We start from the raw sequence: 17,981 nt of genomic DNA, 5'->3' as shown, positions 1-17,981 counted from the left end.
AGGATGCTAGTTCTTTATCCTCACTGCAGATGCTGTTTAACTGATTTCTTGCTTGCGAAGTGGTCAGTTTTTCCACTTACAAAGTCCGCCACAGGAAACAATCTGCATTTTTACATTTTCAAGATACATCATTCCATTTAATTTATCTTTTTTTTAAAATCCCTTTAAAATCACCACAAATTTACTGGTATTACTATACTTATGGGGACACTATAAGAAACAAAAGATACACACATGCTTAGTCACCACAGGAGAGATAGAAAAAAAGTGTAACCAGCATAATACGGGGGTAAAATCGATCTTTTGGATGAAAACAAGAAAGACAAAAACACTAAAACAACTCCCTAAACTCTTTCCATGTCTCAGTTTGCCCTGTCGGTCTACCAGTCTCTGGCTGTACTCAAATCATAACTCAGTCTCTTCTTGCTTGGAAACCTCTTGTTCACTGTTTTTTCCTCCATCACATCTCTCTCTCTCCCCCCTTCTCATTGTTTCTGGTGAGGAAACAGAAACAGAACGGCCTCCTGCTAGTCCAATGAGGAGCAACTCACTACAGCTGGAGAAAGGTCACTAATGACAGGCCTTCAGCACGGCTGTCAAAGTAGCCCACAGAAACACACACACACACACACACACACCTGCATCGAGCTGTTGAGAGAAAAAGGCGTAATAAACTCAAATGATAGATAGTGAAATGGATAAGCAGATGAACGGACACAAAGGACAGGCAAACAAAAGAGAAAAAAGGGCAAAAATAACGATAAATGAATGGGCGGATGGATAAATGACGGACAAATGAATGCATAGTGACTCAGAGATTTGCTGTCTGCTGGCGAGGAAAGAAGAGAATATTAGACATTTTGTTTAATTGTTGCCATCTAGTGGACAGAATTGAAATTAATTGCATTACATGCTAATAAAGCCACATTTTTTTGTCCTCTGTTGATTTATATTTTACTTAAACAATATGTTTGGAGTTAGACAAGTATATTTAATGGGGATCATTTTTAGCTACCCAATAAGCTTTAGTTCATTAGTGTTACATTCGATAGATCTAATATTTGTGTCCCATGATGTTTTGAGCAAGTTGAGTTAACACTTAATTACTGCCAATAATGTTTAAAGATCATTTAAAATACAATATTATTCTTTAAAAACGCATGTTATAAAGGTGGCATGATATATATATATATATATATATATATATATATATATATATATATATATATATATATATATATATATATATATATATATATATATATATATATATATATATATATATATATATATATATATATATATATATACACACACACACACACACACACACACACACACACAYATATATATATATATATATATATATATATATATATATATATATATATATATATATATATATATATATATATATATATAAAACAAATTATTAGCCTTCCTGTAAAATTTAAAATTCTTAAAATTTAATTTGATAATATTTTCCAAGTGTTATTTAATAGAGGGACATTTTTAAACATATTATTTTAATAGACATTTTCTAATAACTAATTTATTTTGTCTTTGCCTTGATGACAGTGCATATTTTTTTCAACTTTTTTTAAGATACTAGAAATCAGCTTAAAGTGCAATTTAATGTTATAACTTAATTAGGTTAAGGCAGGTTAATGAGGCAGGTCATTGTACAACAGTGTTTTCTTTTTCTACATAGAAAAGAAGTAATATTATAATTAGACTTTCTCCAGAAGATAAATATATTATTTGAAATGCTGTGAAAATATCCTTGGTCTATTACGCATCACTTTAGAAATACTTGAAAAAGAAGAACAGTTTATCAGGAGTGAACTCTATATAGAATATATATATATATATATATATATATATATATATATATATATATATATATATATATATATATATATATATATATATAGAGTGCTCTATACAGAAGCTATACAATATTATATTTGTGCATATACATTAGATTAGAGAGTAATGAGGGCAACTCTGAAGCTTATCTAACAAAATAACTTATGATAACGATCCAAAAACTAGTAAACCAATACAGTTTTTTTTTAAAGAGTAACAATCAAGAAAAGCAAAAAAGAAAAAAAAATTGTTGAAATTTTGTAGGTTGTAATTTTTTTTTTTTTGCAGTATTTTGCTTGAGTTTAATTGTATTATATTTCAATTTCTAAAGACGTTTGATGACTAAAATATTATTTATTTAATTATATCTGTTTAATAAATCTGTTTTGTTTAAATGCACCAAAATACATTGCCTATATTCACTGAGAAATGGGTAAAAATATTCATTTTTAAAATGGGGTGTACTCAATTTTGCTGAGCACTGTATATAACATATGTAAATGTTGCATAAACAAAACTTCTCACTCAGGAATTAACTATCACTGCTAACGGAAATCAGATTTGAAAGGTTTTAATGGTAATTGTATCGATTTAAATGAAGCTTGTGGATGTTAAAAGTGCTAAATCCTGTTGAAGTGTGTCAAATTATACAGTTATTTTTATTTTTTAAGGTTAACAGTTGATAGGGTTATTGCCTCCAGTTGTTTTAGGAGGCAATGTTTGATAAGCGCTTTCTCTTATTTGGACAGATAGATCTCATACTTCACAGCTCTGGAAAATATTCCAATAAATACTGCTTATAGAGATTAAGAATAAAAAGGAAAGATATGGTTTAAAGTCCTATGTGAAAAAAACTGGAAAGAGATGTGTGAGCCATTTGGAAATTAAAACAGAAGAACAGACCACAACTGTGCAGTGCCTGTTGTCTTTTTATATTAACAGAATGCAAAGAAAAAAGATAGAATGAAATGAAAAAGAAAATAACCAGGAGGAATAGAACACAAAGATGCTCTACTGATGCCAATGTCCCTTTAAAATACCTTGTGTTATATTATTTTCCTGATGGATAACAATAAAGAATGATGGGGAAAAAAACATTCAGCCACACTAATAAGAATTATTTATAGCATGACCTTATGATTTAAAAGTCAGTTTGGAATAGAAGTTTTCTAAACTGTGATTGCCTGCAAGAGGTGTGCAATTCTGACATTTGCTTTTTGTTCAATAATGACAATTAAACAAAATGTTAAAGTGTTTGTTTTTTGGTATAACTTGATTGATTTAGGTCTGTCATGGCTAAATATATGCCGGAAAATATATGCTCTGAAATCTAAACCGGCACCTAATTTGACCAATCCCCCTCCTCAACCGTCCTCCTCCCCCACCCACAGTTCACTTACCCTCCCCAACCCTCTTCACTTTTGTCCGCGACACGCCAAACCCCTGCGACCTCAGCTCCCCTGCTCTCCACTTACATGCGCGACACCTCTCCATTCTCGGGGTAACATGCCTGATCCGTTACCCCGATCTGTTCTGGGACCTCACAATTCACAAATTGAGTACTGAATGCATGTCATAATTTTGCCAACTACAATGCGATCCTAGTAGGGATGGGAAGATTAACCGATATGTATCGATACGCGGTCATGCGCGTGCACGATGCGAGTGCATCGGTTGAGCAGCAGAGGATGAATGAAATTTTGGAAGCAAATCGAGATGCATCGGTTTTTGCGAGATGCATCGATTTTTCCGAGATACAGCTTATATTTTTAATATAGAATGTATTTTTTATTTATTAACAAGTGTTGTCAACCTGTTTTTGGCGCATAATTTAATCGACCTACATAAAGTAAGCCTTAGCAACGGATTTGCGGATGTGCACACACTACAACTCAGTGTATCAGGTGTGCGGATGAAGCTAGTGGTGCGCCCTCAGAAAGCGCGAGAAGCAAAACAAACATTTTATTCCCCACTGAGTTTTAAATCTAAAGTATGGCAAGCAACATTATGGATTTAAGGATGGACGACATGACAGGACAGATGCAATTTGCAAAATGTGCCGCGCATCTGTAAAATACGCGGGCAGTATGACTAATCTGATATCTCACTTGAAGCGGCGCCACGGTGTTGTTGTGAAAGCATCTTCTAGTGTTTCTGCATCCCCGGCTTTCGCACTGCTTCAACCAGCTCCAAAAGTGGTGAGAAAAGCATTGAAAGTTTTTTTTTCCATGCGCAACAGTTCTGCTCGCTCTACGCCAATAACGAATGCTATTGCATTGTTCATCTGCAAAGATATTCAGCCTAGTGTCACGGAGAACGAAGGTTTTAAACACCTCCTCCTGTTAATTTTTATTTAATAATAATAATATTAATAATAATAATGATAAAAATAATGGGTGTCACGGTGGCACAGTGGGTAGTTTGACCACCTCACAGCAAGAAGATTGCTGGTTTGTTATATTTTTATTAGCCTGTTGTTTACAGTGACAGTGATGTTTCAACGTAGCATAACACTGCTAGTTCACGACCTTAAGTTTTGAATAATCAGTGGCAAAATATATCTTTGTAAAACTTATTTTCATAGTTGAAAAGTTAAATCACAATTCTTGTTGTGCAATGCTAAATTTATTTATGTTGAAAGAGTGCAAATATATATATTTTTTAATATATATTGCACTTATACATTCTGTTTATCTTGAAAATACTTAAATAATATGTGCTATATGTTCTAAAATGCCCCTCTACTGTAAACTGACACTCTGGCTCTGAGAGAAGAGCCAGTTTGTAAAAAAGTCTTGGTTTTGCTTGGTTAATAAATAATCAAACTCATTCAATGGCACAGCATCCTCTTTCACATCATCTCATAAACTTGATCTAATTAGTTAGTGCTGAAATATCGCATCGTATCGTGATATGGGTGTGAATCGTATCGTGTTGCATCGCAATATGTCACAAATGTATCACTAATATATCGGATCGTATTCTTTGTATCGAGATGCGTATCGGATCGGCATTATAGCTTAGATGCCCAACCCTAGATCCTAGAATAACATCTAACTTGATCCTGGAACATCGTTTTTGCTCAAAATCGTAATCCATGCCTATTCCCTACCCCTCAACCCAACCATAACTGTAAATTACTCGCAAAATCACAGGGGAATAATAGTTGGAAGACAATTAGTGCATAAACCTAACCGTAACACTAAACTTAACATGAAATGTAGATGTATACCTTCATTTTGATTTTGCTTATTGGAATGTTATTCCAGGATCCACGTGATGTTAATCCAGGAACACGTCCTACTTGGTGAAATCGGGTTGGCTTAAATGTAAAAATAAATGTATAACACTAAACAGCTAGTACTAGGTGGCAGTAAATCCATGTATTAATGAACTATTTATTTAAAAAAGTAATTCAAATGATTTGTTTAAAGCAGGTGATTCATTCAGAAATGTTGTGCTGTGTTTATGAACTGATCATGTTTGACTCATCTGCAAACTTGATTTTTTTTTTCAAAAATAGATTAAATTAGGAATGAAATGCAGCAGTGTTTACATTGAGAAGCACAGATGTTGCACAAATTTGCCGGCTTTGACCGAAACAACTTCCAGGCACTGGCACTGGAAAAAAGCAAGACAAAACTGTTTAAAATGTAACTGACTTGATGTTAAGTTCTTAAATTTGTTAAACTGTTGTATATCTGCAAATCACATTTTAATCATGCCCATGTGCTAAAAATGGCACTCTTCACAGAAAAAACTGCTGGGATACACACAATCGATTTATGTTGGGACATGCTGGAGGAATTAAATTAACTTATTAGTTTTTACAAATTTAAGTGGATTGAACATGACACATTTAAGTTGTTCCAAAAAATAACAAGAATTGTGCTGTTTCAGCTCATTTTGTAGTTTGAACAAATGAAAAATGTCATTTTTTTCAGTTTTGCGTGCATAAAATGACAGCCCCAAATATAATATGATCAAGGCTTGACGTTAACTTGACTTTAACATTAACTTTTTTGATCACCAACCACTGTGGCTAGTAGTTTTCCAACGTTAGTAGCCACTCTGCATTTTCACTAGTTACAATTTTGTTGTTGGGAAATATATTTTATATGCATAAATTCGACTTTGGCATGCTAAAATTACTTAATTTAGATTTTGTGTAACATCCACATGCTGCCTCTTTCATTTTACTTTGTTGTGTGCATGAGCGAATGGGTTGTGGTTTCATGGCCACACACCAAAAGTAAACAAACAAATAACTAATTATTTTTAGCTACAAATTTTAACTATTTAAAAAAATTAAAACATGCTAAATGTAGCTCTTTACATGCACTTTCTATTCAACAAAACCTTTCTTTTAAAAAAATGTTTTTAAAATAACTATTGTCATGTATCTAAAACTATGCACGGTAGTCTGTCCAGGTTAAAGGTCCCAGATCACCAGTTAACTATACAAAATCGGGAAGCGATTCTCCTATTGAACCAATGTTTTTGTTAAGTATAATTAAACCATAAATAAAAAATACCTGTAAACCAAAAAGCAGATGTAAAACATATCGTGTGCTATAACGAAAGTATGATTAATAATCTGTTCAAAAGCGAATTCTCATGCGCATCACATCAGCCATGCATGCGATACTAAAGCCCTCGTCATGAGTGAGTGAAGAAAGCCTGCGTCTCAGTGCGTGTGATCATTTCTCATTCGGTATTCACCTGCATTCTTTTGCTCGTGTGAATGGTTATTTTAACAGTTAGTTATGCTGCTTCTTGATGAACTACAATTTTTATTATTTTTAACCAGCCAAAGTGGCTAGTGGGAGCATCTGCCTAACCTGCCACAGCTAAAATCTATCCGCATTTGGCAGATGTTAATGCCAAAACCTGAATATGATAATATTATGATATGATCAGTTTTGTTCTTATAAGATTAATTACAGGGCCATCCTAAAAACATTTGTATTGGCTTAATCAAATGTATTTAGAGTAAACTGTCTCAAGACATAAAGGTTAAATATTGCCCAAAACTACATGTGGTACAAGAGGTACATACAACATCATGCGGTTTACAAAATTATACATTAATATTAAACCTAGCCAACATTAAAGTTTACCACATGATTTAGATTTCAGAGGGTCTCAGTCTATTACTGTGGTCCATGATGCACACATAGCCTACATACACACATGCTCAGAGTCGATCACATTCATTCACTGTCACTATAAGCCCATGCAGCCTGAAGGCTTGAGTGTCTGTGGTGAAGCAGTGGTCCAGCACTACGTCATACTGTCCTCTGTCAGTGATATCACATCACTTTAGGCCTCTAGCCCTTCGCTCAGCTTTACTAGACCAGCAGGCCCACATCCAGCCTGCTCAACTCTTACAGGACCCGCAGAGACTCTGATGGTTTCAGACACTCAGGGCCTGTGGTCACTTTCTGAGATCAGGGAAAGACACAGTGGATGATTAGTTTCTGGACAATGATGGTAAGTGCTGTTTTGGTTAGCGTGCTGATGGTTCACTTAGAAAAGTTGTGTTCTTGAATGAAAATTCCCTTTAAAGTAATATTTGTTGTGTCTCTTTGTGTGTTTGCATTCTATGTAACAACAACAATAATAATAATAATAATAATAATAATGTTTTTGTAAAAGTTCTGGAACATTACTTTTAAATGCATAAAATGTTTTTAAAGTTAAATCTCACAAATAACGTAATTATCAAAATTGAATCTTTAAATAAATTTGATATTTTTAAATAGAAAGATGTAGGAAAATAGGATTTTCTTGTAAAATGTGCACCACACATCTTTGTTTAATCATCAACTGTAAAATATCTTTGTTTATTGTGTGAATCCCTCTTTTTTGTTGTTAATGAAAGTGACGTATGCCCCTTCCAAGGGTGTACACAGACACTAAAACTAAAAAAGTTTTAGTTTCATTATAAAATGGGGGTTAAAATTACATATTTATTTTATGATTTATTTAAAATATTTGTATAAATTATTTTCATTTTAGGAAATTGTTCCTGATTATAAAATAACAGATTATAAAATAAATCTCTGATGTCTCCAGAATATGTTTCAGCATCAGTTTGAAATGTGTAGTAATCCCTTTAAATGCAAATGAACTGCAGCTTTCTACAAGAGGGCAGAGCCTTTACATGCTAATCTGACAGTCCAGAAACAACGAAAACAAGTGATTCTCATACAGCCAAAATGACCTGCAACAAAGTGTAGCCTTACATGTTCACATCCAAGTTAGACAATAATGGAGAGGAAGAGGTGACAGCTATCTCACAGCAATTCAAAACTTTTTGATTTAGTGGCTAATTTGTATGAAATCATATGATCTCATTCATACATTTTAAAATAAGATGCTTATCCCGCAATGACGATTGGGTTGGGTGCCACGCCTCCTTTTAAAAATCGTACATTTTGGTAGGACTGAAATTCAACGAATTAGCCACTAAACTGACAAAACGTAAAATAGTTACATTTCCTTGTGAGATCAGGCTGTCTAGACTGCACCTGGAGGTTTCTAAATGCTTAGTGGAAACATTTAGGGAGTTGCTATAAAGTGAAGTAGATTAAGCTCATCGACTATCATCTGCTGGTCTTTAAAAATGAACAAATTATTCATACAATTATTATAATTATCTTATATTCACCGAAAACATTTAAAAAGTCCACCACCTGACTTTACAGTGCATTATAAATGTGTGTTTATGAATCATATGCTAATGGCATTAGGATAAATCTAACAGTTCTGATTACTGTGAATACAGACTGAGACAGTGGTAACTTTAGCTATGTTAGCCATTTACAGTAGCATGTTGGCGAACTCCAAAATTTTAAAACATTGACAAAATAAAGTAACATAGTTCTGGATTTAAGCATGATTTCAATTCAATTCATCTTTATTTCTATAGCGCTTTAACTTTTTACAGTTTTCAGAGTTTAAGTTCAGTATGTTCAGTTCAGTGTGATTTAATTTTCACTGCTCAAAGTCCAAACACTGAAAAGCAAATCCATCGATATACAGCTCTACAAGTCCCAAACCTAGCAAGCCAGTGGTGACATTGAAAAGGAACAAATTTCACCAATTGACGAAAGTGAAGGTGTTAAAACCTTGAGAAAAAACAGGCTGTTGGGCACAGCCATTTCTCCTCCGGCCAAACTTCTTGTGCAGAGCTGCAGTCTAGGTGCCAGAGGCAGGAGACTTCTCCATCGTGGTGAATCTGCAGATGTGAGCAGGTCACCAGCGGGAAGCATGAAATGTTGGGCTGCGTCAGATATTGCACACTTCCCTTCTATATAGCACATGAAGTAGTAGGTCCAAATTCACTGCATTGCAAAATACAGTATAGGCAAGAAGTACCTGGATGGCCTACTACTTCTGGTGAGTGAGATTCTGAAGTGGGCATCTAATGGATGCCACGCTATGCCATGAATGGGAGTGAAGCAATGAAACTGATGCAGGTAAGTCATGCGATAATGACAAATGAAGGATGTTCAGTAGTACGTCTCCATACTCACATTCATACTATATAGAACATACTTTTCCAGTGGTCCTGTGGTAAATTATAATTCAAATGTAGTACCTACTCGAGTAGTAAATGATTTCGGATGCAGACTCAGTATTGACTCATTCATCAGAAACAACACTGAACAGATCCTCACTGAGAAACAGTCAGGTGCAAAATATATTTTGAGCAAGTATGCTGCATGACACATTACTGACACTCTTTGGCACATATCCATAAAAACTAGATTTAACCACGTCAGGAGTCTTTGGAGACTCTTATGTTCTTTGGTCCAGCATCGAACAACAAAACATCTGCAACGTTTTATTTCTGGTGCAGACTTTGTACAGCTCTAACTGCTTCACTGAGTAATCAGAAATGCCACAGTGCAGCAACAGCACTATGAGTGGAAACTTGCAGATTAAATCGAGTCTAACATTAAAATATGATCCCCTTCCTACATCACTAGTCGAGTGAATACTGGATGACTAATGTTTCATTTTTGAAAAAGTTGATAAAAGAATTGGTGTCCCGATTATTGAAACTGAATTTTCATGACATGTCCCCTTTAAGAGGAACTTAAACATTTAAACAAAGATGCCATGTGATCATTATGAAGAATCATAATGAGAGAATCTGGGAAGCAGAAAGATTGCAAGGCAATACAGCCCAGGAGAAAAGGCATGGATGCAAATGTGTGGCTAATTGGGATTTATGAGCATGAAGAAATAAGGAAATATGAGGGAACTTGAGAATTGGGGAGGAAAAGTTTAAAGAAGCAGGTCGAGGTGTGAAAGGCAGAAGGAGAGAGCAGAAGAGGTGGAAAGGAGACCTTGGTGACCTAGGTGAAGGGCATCTGTGCATTCTGCTGAAAACGAGAGAGCATCAAGGGGAGAAGGTGATGAGATGAGGGAGGAATGACAGGAGGAAAGTGTTGTTACTTTCCTCAGGGCCAGTCATTTGTCTTTCTACCTTCGCAGAGTAACAGATTTAAACATGACACACAAACATGCATTTGTGTTCTTCCACTCTCTCTTTCTCAAACACACACTGTAAATTCCCATCAGGCCTTGGGATGAGATGAATACAGAGATGTCAGAGTGCACGAGTGAGGATGACATCATCCGGCTGTGTGGTAAAACTCAGGGAAGTGTGTTATTTGGGATTAGAGCAGGTCTGTCTCGGGCTGAGAGCACACTGATAAGAACAAGACCTCCAGGGGAAAAGAGCTGCTGCCAATCTCTCACACCCAATCTCTCTGACACATCACCAATATTTTGCCTCATATAAATCATTATGCAATTGGCAATGCACCTAAATGCTCTTAATGCTAAACCTGCAAAAATGAATAATACAAAATTATACTCTTTCTGACAAGGTTATATTATATTATATTATATTATATTATATTATATTATATTATATTATATTATATTATATTATATTATATTATATTATATTTCTAAATGCAGAAACATTATAATTTAATTATATCATAATTTACAAAAAATATTAAATTAAATTTTATCATATTATATTTAATATGTATTGTATAATTCAATATTAAATTCCAAAACTAGATAAGAAAAGAAATATACTATACGAATAAACAACTGAATGAAAGAAAGAGAACAAATGAACGAACAAATAAAAGAAAGTATGAAAAAGAAAGAAAATGAATTAATGAAAGAGAATGATTGAACAAACGAAGGAAGCGAAAGAAAGAAAAAGAAAGAGAATGAAAGAATGAATGATTGAAAGATTAAATAAAAGAAAGAGAGTGAATGAACAAAAAAGACTGAAGAACAAATGAACGAACGAAAGAAAAGAAAAAACAAAGAATGAATGAATGAACAAACGAACAAAGAGAATAAAGGAAAAAGGAAAGAAAGAAAGAGAACCAATGAACAAAAAAAAATAAACGAATGAACAAACAAATGAATAAAAAGAAAGAAAGAAAGAACGAAAGAAAGAGAGAAAGAACGAAAAAATTAGCGAAAGAATGAGCGAAAGAAAGAACAAAATGAATGAATGAATAAAAGAAAGAATGAATGAATGAACAAACAAACAAAGAGAAAGAAATAAATAAAGAAAGAAAGAAAGAAAGAAAGAAAGAAAGAAAGAAAGAAAGAAAGAAAGAAAGAAAGAAAGAAAGAAAGAAAGAAAGAAAGAAAGAAAGAAAGAAAGATCTCAGCTTTCCAGCCTTTGGTCAGGTTTTATCATATGAGCATGATCGTGTTTAGATGATACTTTACAGAGACTAAAATTCACAATATTTTCATTCACAGAATAAATCTAGTCACCCAATCTGTACACACGACTCCTCCCTGACAGCGTTAATGAAGCGACAGCCAGCAATTAAACCGAATCTTTGATGCTAATGTATAGCGTCTGCAGGTAAGCCTTAGTGCAGTGGTGCCATTATTGGTTGTTGATGAACCCATTCCCTTGTCTCTCCTTACAATGACCTTGCAGCAGAAATCAGGGATCAATAGCACGTAGCGGCGTTGTACATAACTCAACCAGTCGCCGAGCTAATAAAGCATCAGTGCCAACCCCTGACCGGCAAATTAAAACCCAATCAGAGAGACCCCCAAGGGACCCAGGAGAGTGTACAGCAAGGCCAGTGACTCACACAGACCTGGAGCTTTGAACAGAGGACTTAATCAGTCACTGATTAGAGTGGCAATCAGAGCATAGGCTAACGGACAGCAGGGATGCTATAAGTGTAATTATACTTCCTGCAAAGCTACAGAGATGTATACTACCACTCACTGATATTTCTTGTAAACCCAGATTTGTTCTTCTAACTCTGACTTCATATGTTTTCTATCTTTTTGGCTCTTGAGCAAATATCCACACATACACTCAAACCCAGAAGACGGGTTAGTTGCTCTAAAAATTGTGCTTTCCCAGTTCATGAAATTTGAAGTCAACACAAATTGCAGTTTACTTCCATAAAAGGAAGGGATCAGATTCTTTACTGGCATCGACAGTTCCATGAACAGCTATCAAAGGGCGCCTATTATGCCACTTTTTTACAAGAGCAAACACCCTGTGCCAATGCATTGATGAAATGAACAGTTGGATGTGCTAAATGTTTCTTCATTTAAACATACAGAAACCTGAAGTCATTGTATTTGGGAACAGAGATGAGGTTCTCAAGTTGAATGCGTACCTTGACTCTAGGGGTTAAACAACAAAAAATAAGGTCAAGAATCTTAGTGAGATTCTAGAGTCAGATCTGAGTTTCAGTAATCATGCCAAAGCAGTAATTAAATCAGCACACTATCATCTCAAAAACATTGCAAGAATTAGATGCTTTGTTTCCAGTGAGGACTTAGAGAAACTTGTTCATGCTTTAATCACCAGCAGAGTGGATTACTGTAATGGATTCCTCACTGGCCTTCCCAAAAAGACAGTCAGACAGTTGCAGTTTATCCAGAATGCTGCTGCCATAACCAGAAAATCAGAGCACATCACACCTGTCTTCAGGTCTTTACTCTGGCTCCCAGTTAATTTCACAATAGATTTTAAAGCATTATTACTGGTCTATAAATCACTCAATGGCCAAGGAACTCAATACATTACAGATATGCTCATGGAATACAACCCTAACAGATCACTCAGATCTTTAAGATCAAATAAATTCACATTTTCAATAGTTCAGTCAAAGCAGGGTAAATCTGCCTTCAGCTACTGCACCAGTTGCTGCTAGAATCAGCTTCCAGTAATGATCACATGTGCTCCAACATTAGACACATTCAAATCAAGACTTAAAACACATCTGTTTAGCTGTGCCTTTACTGAATGAGCACATGAGTTGTACGTCTGACAGATGATGTCTTTCTTTTTTTTCATTCTTTTATAACCTGTATACACACATTTTAATTCTATTTTTAATCATTTTTATTCTTTGTTTTTATTTTCTTATGCTTGTCTCTTTTACTGTTTATGAAAAGCACTTATTACCATTGTGTATGAAATGTGCTGTATAAATAAACTTGTCTTGCCTAAAACATATACTGTATAAGTTGCAATAAGTTTATAAGAATGATAAGTTCATTCCGCTGAGGTGACCTCTGATAAATAAAGGGACTAAGCTGACCTCTGATAAATAAAGGGACTAAGCTTTGATCTAAAATGTGCCATTTTGGTGACTGGCACTTTAAATTCAAATGAGATTGTGTTCTTTTCAAAAGAGCGCCGATCTACAAATGACTATGTTTTGGCATAGTGGCGGATTCAAACCAGGACCAAAGTTATCTCTGCAAAAAATGGAAAATGTCAAAAGAACTGTCTCAGAAAAAGGCAGTCTATGGAGACTACTGCTGACATTATCTTCAGCAGGTACAGGTAAAACTGTAATGGCGGACAGCTGCTTCTCACTCAGTGCTGTCTATGTAATGAGGGGGAGACTTTCCCCCTCTGACAACACGTACAATGAATGTCAATCAAAGTGTTTCTGCAGACTGTTTTTATAAAGTGTGATTAGAAAAAAAAAAAAGAATTAATTTTTTTTATTAGAGGCTGGTTATATATTTACAACATCAATGGACACTTTCCATTTAACAAAGGGTTCTTTGTAGAGGAATAGCTCTTCACACTTCTTTAAAGAATTAGCTTACCAAAAAACGAAGTTTCAGACACTCACCCTTATGTTGATACAATCACCATTGATGATATTTAGGTGAAATCTGACAGGTCTCTCATCCTCCACAGATAGAAATGATTCAAGACGTTCAAAGTGCACAAAAGGAAACAAAAACATTGTCAAAACATTTCAAGTGATTTCAGTGGTTTAGCTGTAATCATACAAAACACTTGTGGATTTGTGCCCCAAAGAAAACCTGTAAAAATAACTTTGTTCATCATTATCTTTTCTACTACTTCAGAACAAGGTGCACTTTTACTCTGAGCAGTATGATTTATTTTCCGCTGAAGTCAGCAGAACAACACACAAGCATTGTATTGCCTATAGTAAAAGCACATCCTGATTTGATGCAGAAGACATGTGAGCAAACCCTTTAAAGAACTGTTCACTGAAATGTTCTTGGAGGAAATGTTTTTCAAGTATATTTGATAAGGACAGAATATTAGGTGTAAAAAAGAAAAAAAACTGCAAAATACACTGCATGAAACCCTAGAATTTTGTCCCTGTGAATGTCTGAAAACATCTCAAATCACAGGCAATTTTTGACAGTTCACAGGTTTGGAAGTTTCTGCTCACCTGTGACAAAAACTGCCGAAAACAGAGCACTCTATGCAGGTGTAAAATTATTTTTAGTACTTATAATTAACTAAAGTGTCACCTAACTAAAGACATGATTCAATATATTAAGAAGAGACATTTTGATCAAATTTAAGAGGTTTATTAATAAAGTTATATATAGGCAATACATACCAGAATTGACCTCTTTGCTAAATTTAATATTGGACACATGCAAAACTTTACTAAATTAAAAAAATAACTGGAATAAAGCAACAACATGACATATTAGCAAAACACAGATTGACAGCGTGACAACATAGTCAAAACAATTTGGTTTTAGGAGGTATTTGGAGAGAAAAATGTAAGTTTTTACCTTTCATTGCAAACGTCTGGGCAATCTGAGATGTTTTGGTTTAGTTGCTTTATTTTGTAAAATAATTATAAAACTATAAAGAACCGGTTTGAATCTTTTTTACAACATAAACTGGATTGTTTGGGGAAAAACTTATGTAGCTTACAAAAATGCAGATTCAAGCTGCCAGCATCTCTCTTTATCTAATTCATGAACCAAAACCTGTATATGTGCTGAAATATGAATTGAATAACCAACAAATTAACCATCGTTTTGCTAAACTAACAATGCTATAACCCTGGTTTTCATAGTGCAAATTGTAGCTATACAAACGTTCATCAACCTATATGGTTATTTTTAGCAAGAGACCCAAAACAAGCTTTCATTTGTGTAGAATAAAGTCGATAAACAAGTAAAGATTGTAAAGAACAGATAATTCACCTCAAAATCACTTTCCATCACACATCTGCTCTGTATTAGAAAAGGTGTCAGACAAGAGGTGCAAGGGGGCCATCTAAAGGCCTGGAGGAGAACCACATGCACTTGTCTGCTGACTTCAGCTAGAACACTTCCAGTAGTTTAGACTACAGTGAGGGACAGTTGTGTGTGATTTGACAGGCTGACGGCACTGGAGTCTCTAGTGGCCTGAATCAGCAGTACATTTCTGTCTCTCTCTGTACCACTGCTGTTCACCCTGTACAGTATATGCTGTCAGTCTGCTACACCCTCAACCCATACACTACCAAACACAACAATGTGTGAAGAAATATACTGTTCTCCATCTAACATAATCAAGGCTTTCATTAAAGTACACGCATGGAGACAGCTGATATCTGTCGAAACTGTAATGTCGTCGTTCATCATGTTTTGATCACTTTTTTGTGAATCACTGTTTTTTGATCACTATTTTGTACTGATTCACTTCCTATAGTGATCAATTAAACATCCATATATCAGCTGTATTGGACTTAGGGGCAATATCGGATCTTAACATATTTAAGATACTGCAATGTTTCTTTTCAGTGTTTTTTTTTTTTTTAACACAAGCAAACTGCTAGTGTTTCTGGTTTTAGATAATACTGTAAAGTTGCTTTTTAGCAGTTTTGGTACTTAACCTACAAATGACTGAAAAAAAACTACTAATTACACTCTTGATTTTAAGAAATATGAAGAAATATTTGAAAGAATAATCCTAATAACAGACCATGTTTTGTACCTGAGACACTGGAAGTCATTAAATTATACTCTTTATATAACAAATATGTTATAATACAAAATATAATACAGTCATGAAATAACACATTTTAGCCATTTTAAATAAACATAATCCCCTAATTAAAATTATTTGAACAACTATAACTATGGACAGCATTCAACTACTTCTGTATCTCCATCATCAACATAGTTTATGCTCTTGCTTTTAATAAATATCAACTTATATTTAAAACATCCAACATGCTTTAAGACACTGCAATGTTGCTTTTTAGCAGAAACCAAATCACTTCTTTTATGAACAAACTTAAAATTAGCATTATCCTACCCTTTACATGCCTTCTCAATCATTTCCAGTCCTCGTTGTGCAATTCTTTAAATAAAGTTTTACTTTAAATCTGTTTCTCAGCCTCTTTCCTGGAGGACCACCAACACTACGTTTTTTAAGTCTCCTTTGTCTGTCACACCCATCACAGGTCTTTCAGTCTCTGCTAATGAGCTGATGATCTGAATCAGATGTGTTTGGTTAAGGAGACATGGAAAATGTGCAGAGCTGGTGGTCCTCCAACAAAGTTGAGAAACACTGCTTTAAATAATGATTTTACATTTTTAATGATAAAAAAATGCTTGATTAACTGGCATGAAGATGGTTGTGCATATTTGATCTGCCCATTTTCCAACATATTTTTTTTTTTATTATTTAGCTTTGTCAATCCATATCTGATTATCATTATTATTACACTCATTTTATATATATATATATATATATATATATATATATATATATATATATATATATATATATATATATATATATATATATATATATATATATATATATAGTTTGTGCTCTTGCCTTTAATAAATGCCAACCAATATTTTAAATGCCAACCAATATAGATTTAAAGAACCATTTAGCTGTATCTGCTTAAGATACTGCAGTGTTGCTTTTTCCACTATAACACAAGAAAAGTTAACCCAACTTAAAATTTTGAGGCAACTTGCTGCAGAGCTTTTTGAGTTGACAACTTAAATCGAGTCAAGTGCAGGGTTAAAAGTTGAGTCAACTAAAAAAGAGAAAGCTGTGCAGCAAGTTGCCTTACAATTTTAAGTTGAGTCAACTTTATTTTTTACAGTGCAGCAGTAATCACTTAATGAACAGGCATAAAATTACTCTCTTGTTTGAACAAAAATGAACACATTTGAATATAATCCCCTAAAACAAAACTTAACATCTTTAAGCTGCAGTAATGTTGCTTGCGAAAGATTTTGTACCAAACACACTTTAAATCACTTCCTTTGAGATTCAACTGCCAATTACAGTACACTCAATTAGATCAGTTAAAACAGACTTTGACTCATGCTGTATCTTCATTGTCAAAGCTTTATTTTCGGCTGTTTTTTTAAGGGTCGATCATCACACATTGTTAAACAAAACACTCCTTTCCAAATGTTTTGACAGAATCATCAGTGTTTAGTTTTAACTTAGCCTTGTGATTAGCACACTTTCACTTGCAATGAGCTGAGGTGAATAAAGTGAATTCACATCCAGCAGCATTATCCTATCCTTTACATGCATTCCTCCCAATCAGTTCCAGTCCTCTTTGTGCAATTCTTTGAATAAAGACAGGAAAGTGTTTGTACCACTCTAATAAATGTTATGAAGATGGTTGAGCAAATTTTGTCTGTCCATTTGTCAGCACATTCTTACAGAAAATATTTAGCTTTGTCTCTCCATATCTGATTATCATTATTATCATTGCAAAACTGTCAAAATACTTCACAGCCAACCGCAGTCAGTCTCTGTT

The 17,981-nt window shown here is 34.3% G+C and overlaps 1 protein-coding gene across 1 annotated transcript in view; it reads right to left on the bottom strand.

Annotated features, from left to right (window-relative positions):
* The window catches only part of cbln1 (cerebellin 1 precursor), a 42,186-nt gene extending 28,003 nt beyond the window's left edge, over positions 1 to 14,183 (bottom strand). The window contains exon 1 of the mRNA XM_073929025.1: positions 14,052 to 14,183. Within this exon, the coding sequence (XP_073785126.1) occupies positions 14,052 to 14,168 (117 nt within the window). The 5' untranslated portion in view covers positions 14,169 to 14,183. The remainder of the gene's footprint in view (positions 1 to 14,051) is intronic.
* Positions 14,184 to 17,981: the final 3,798 nt, after the last annotated feature.

The sequence above is a fragment of the Danio rerio genome, chromosome 18 (genome assembly GCF_049306965.1).
Source record: "Danio rerio strain Tuebingen ecotype United States chromosome 18, GRCz12tu, whole genome shotgun sequence".
NCBI classification, from domain to species: domain Eukaryota; kingdom Metazoa; phylum Chordata; class Actinopteri; order Cypriniformes; family Danionidae; genus Danio; species Danio rerio.
This window is presented reverse-complemented; position numbering and strand designations above follow the sequence as displayed.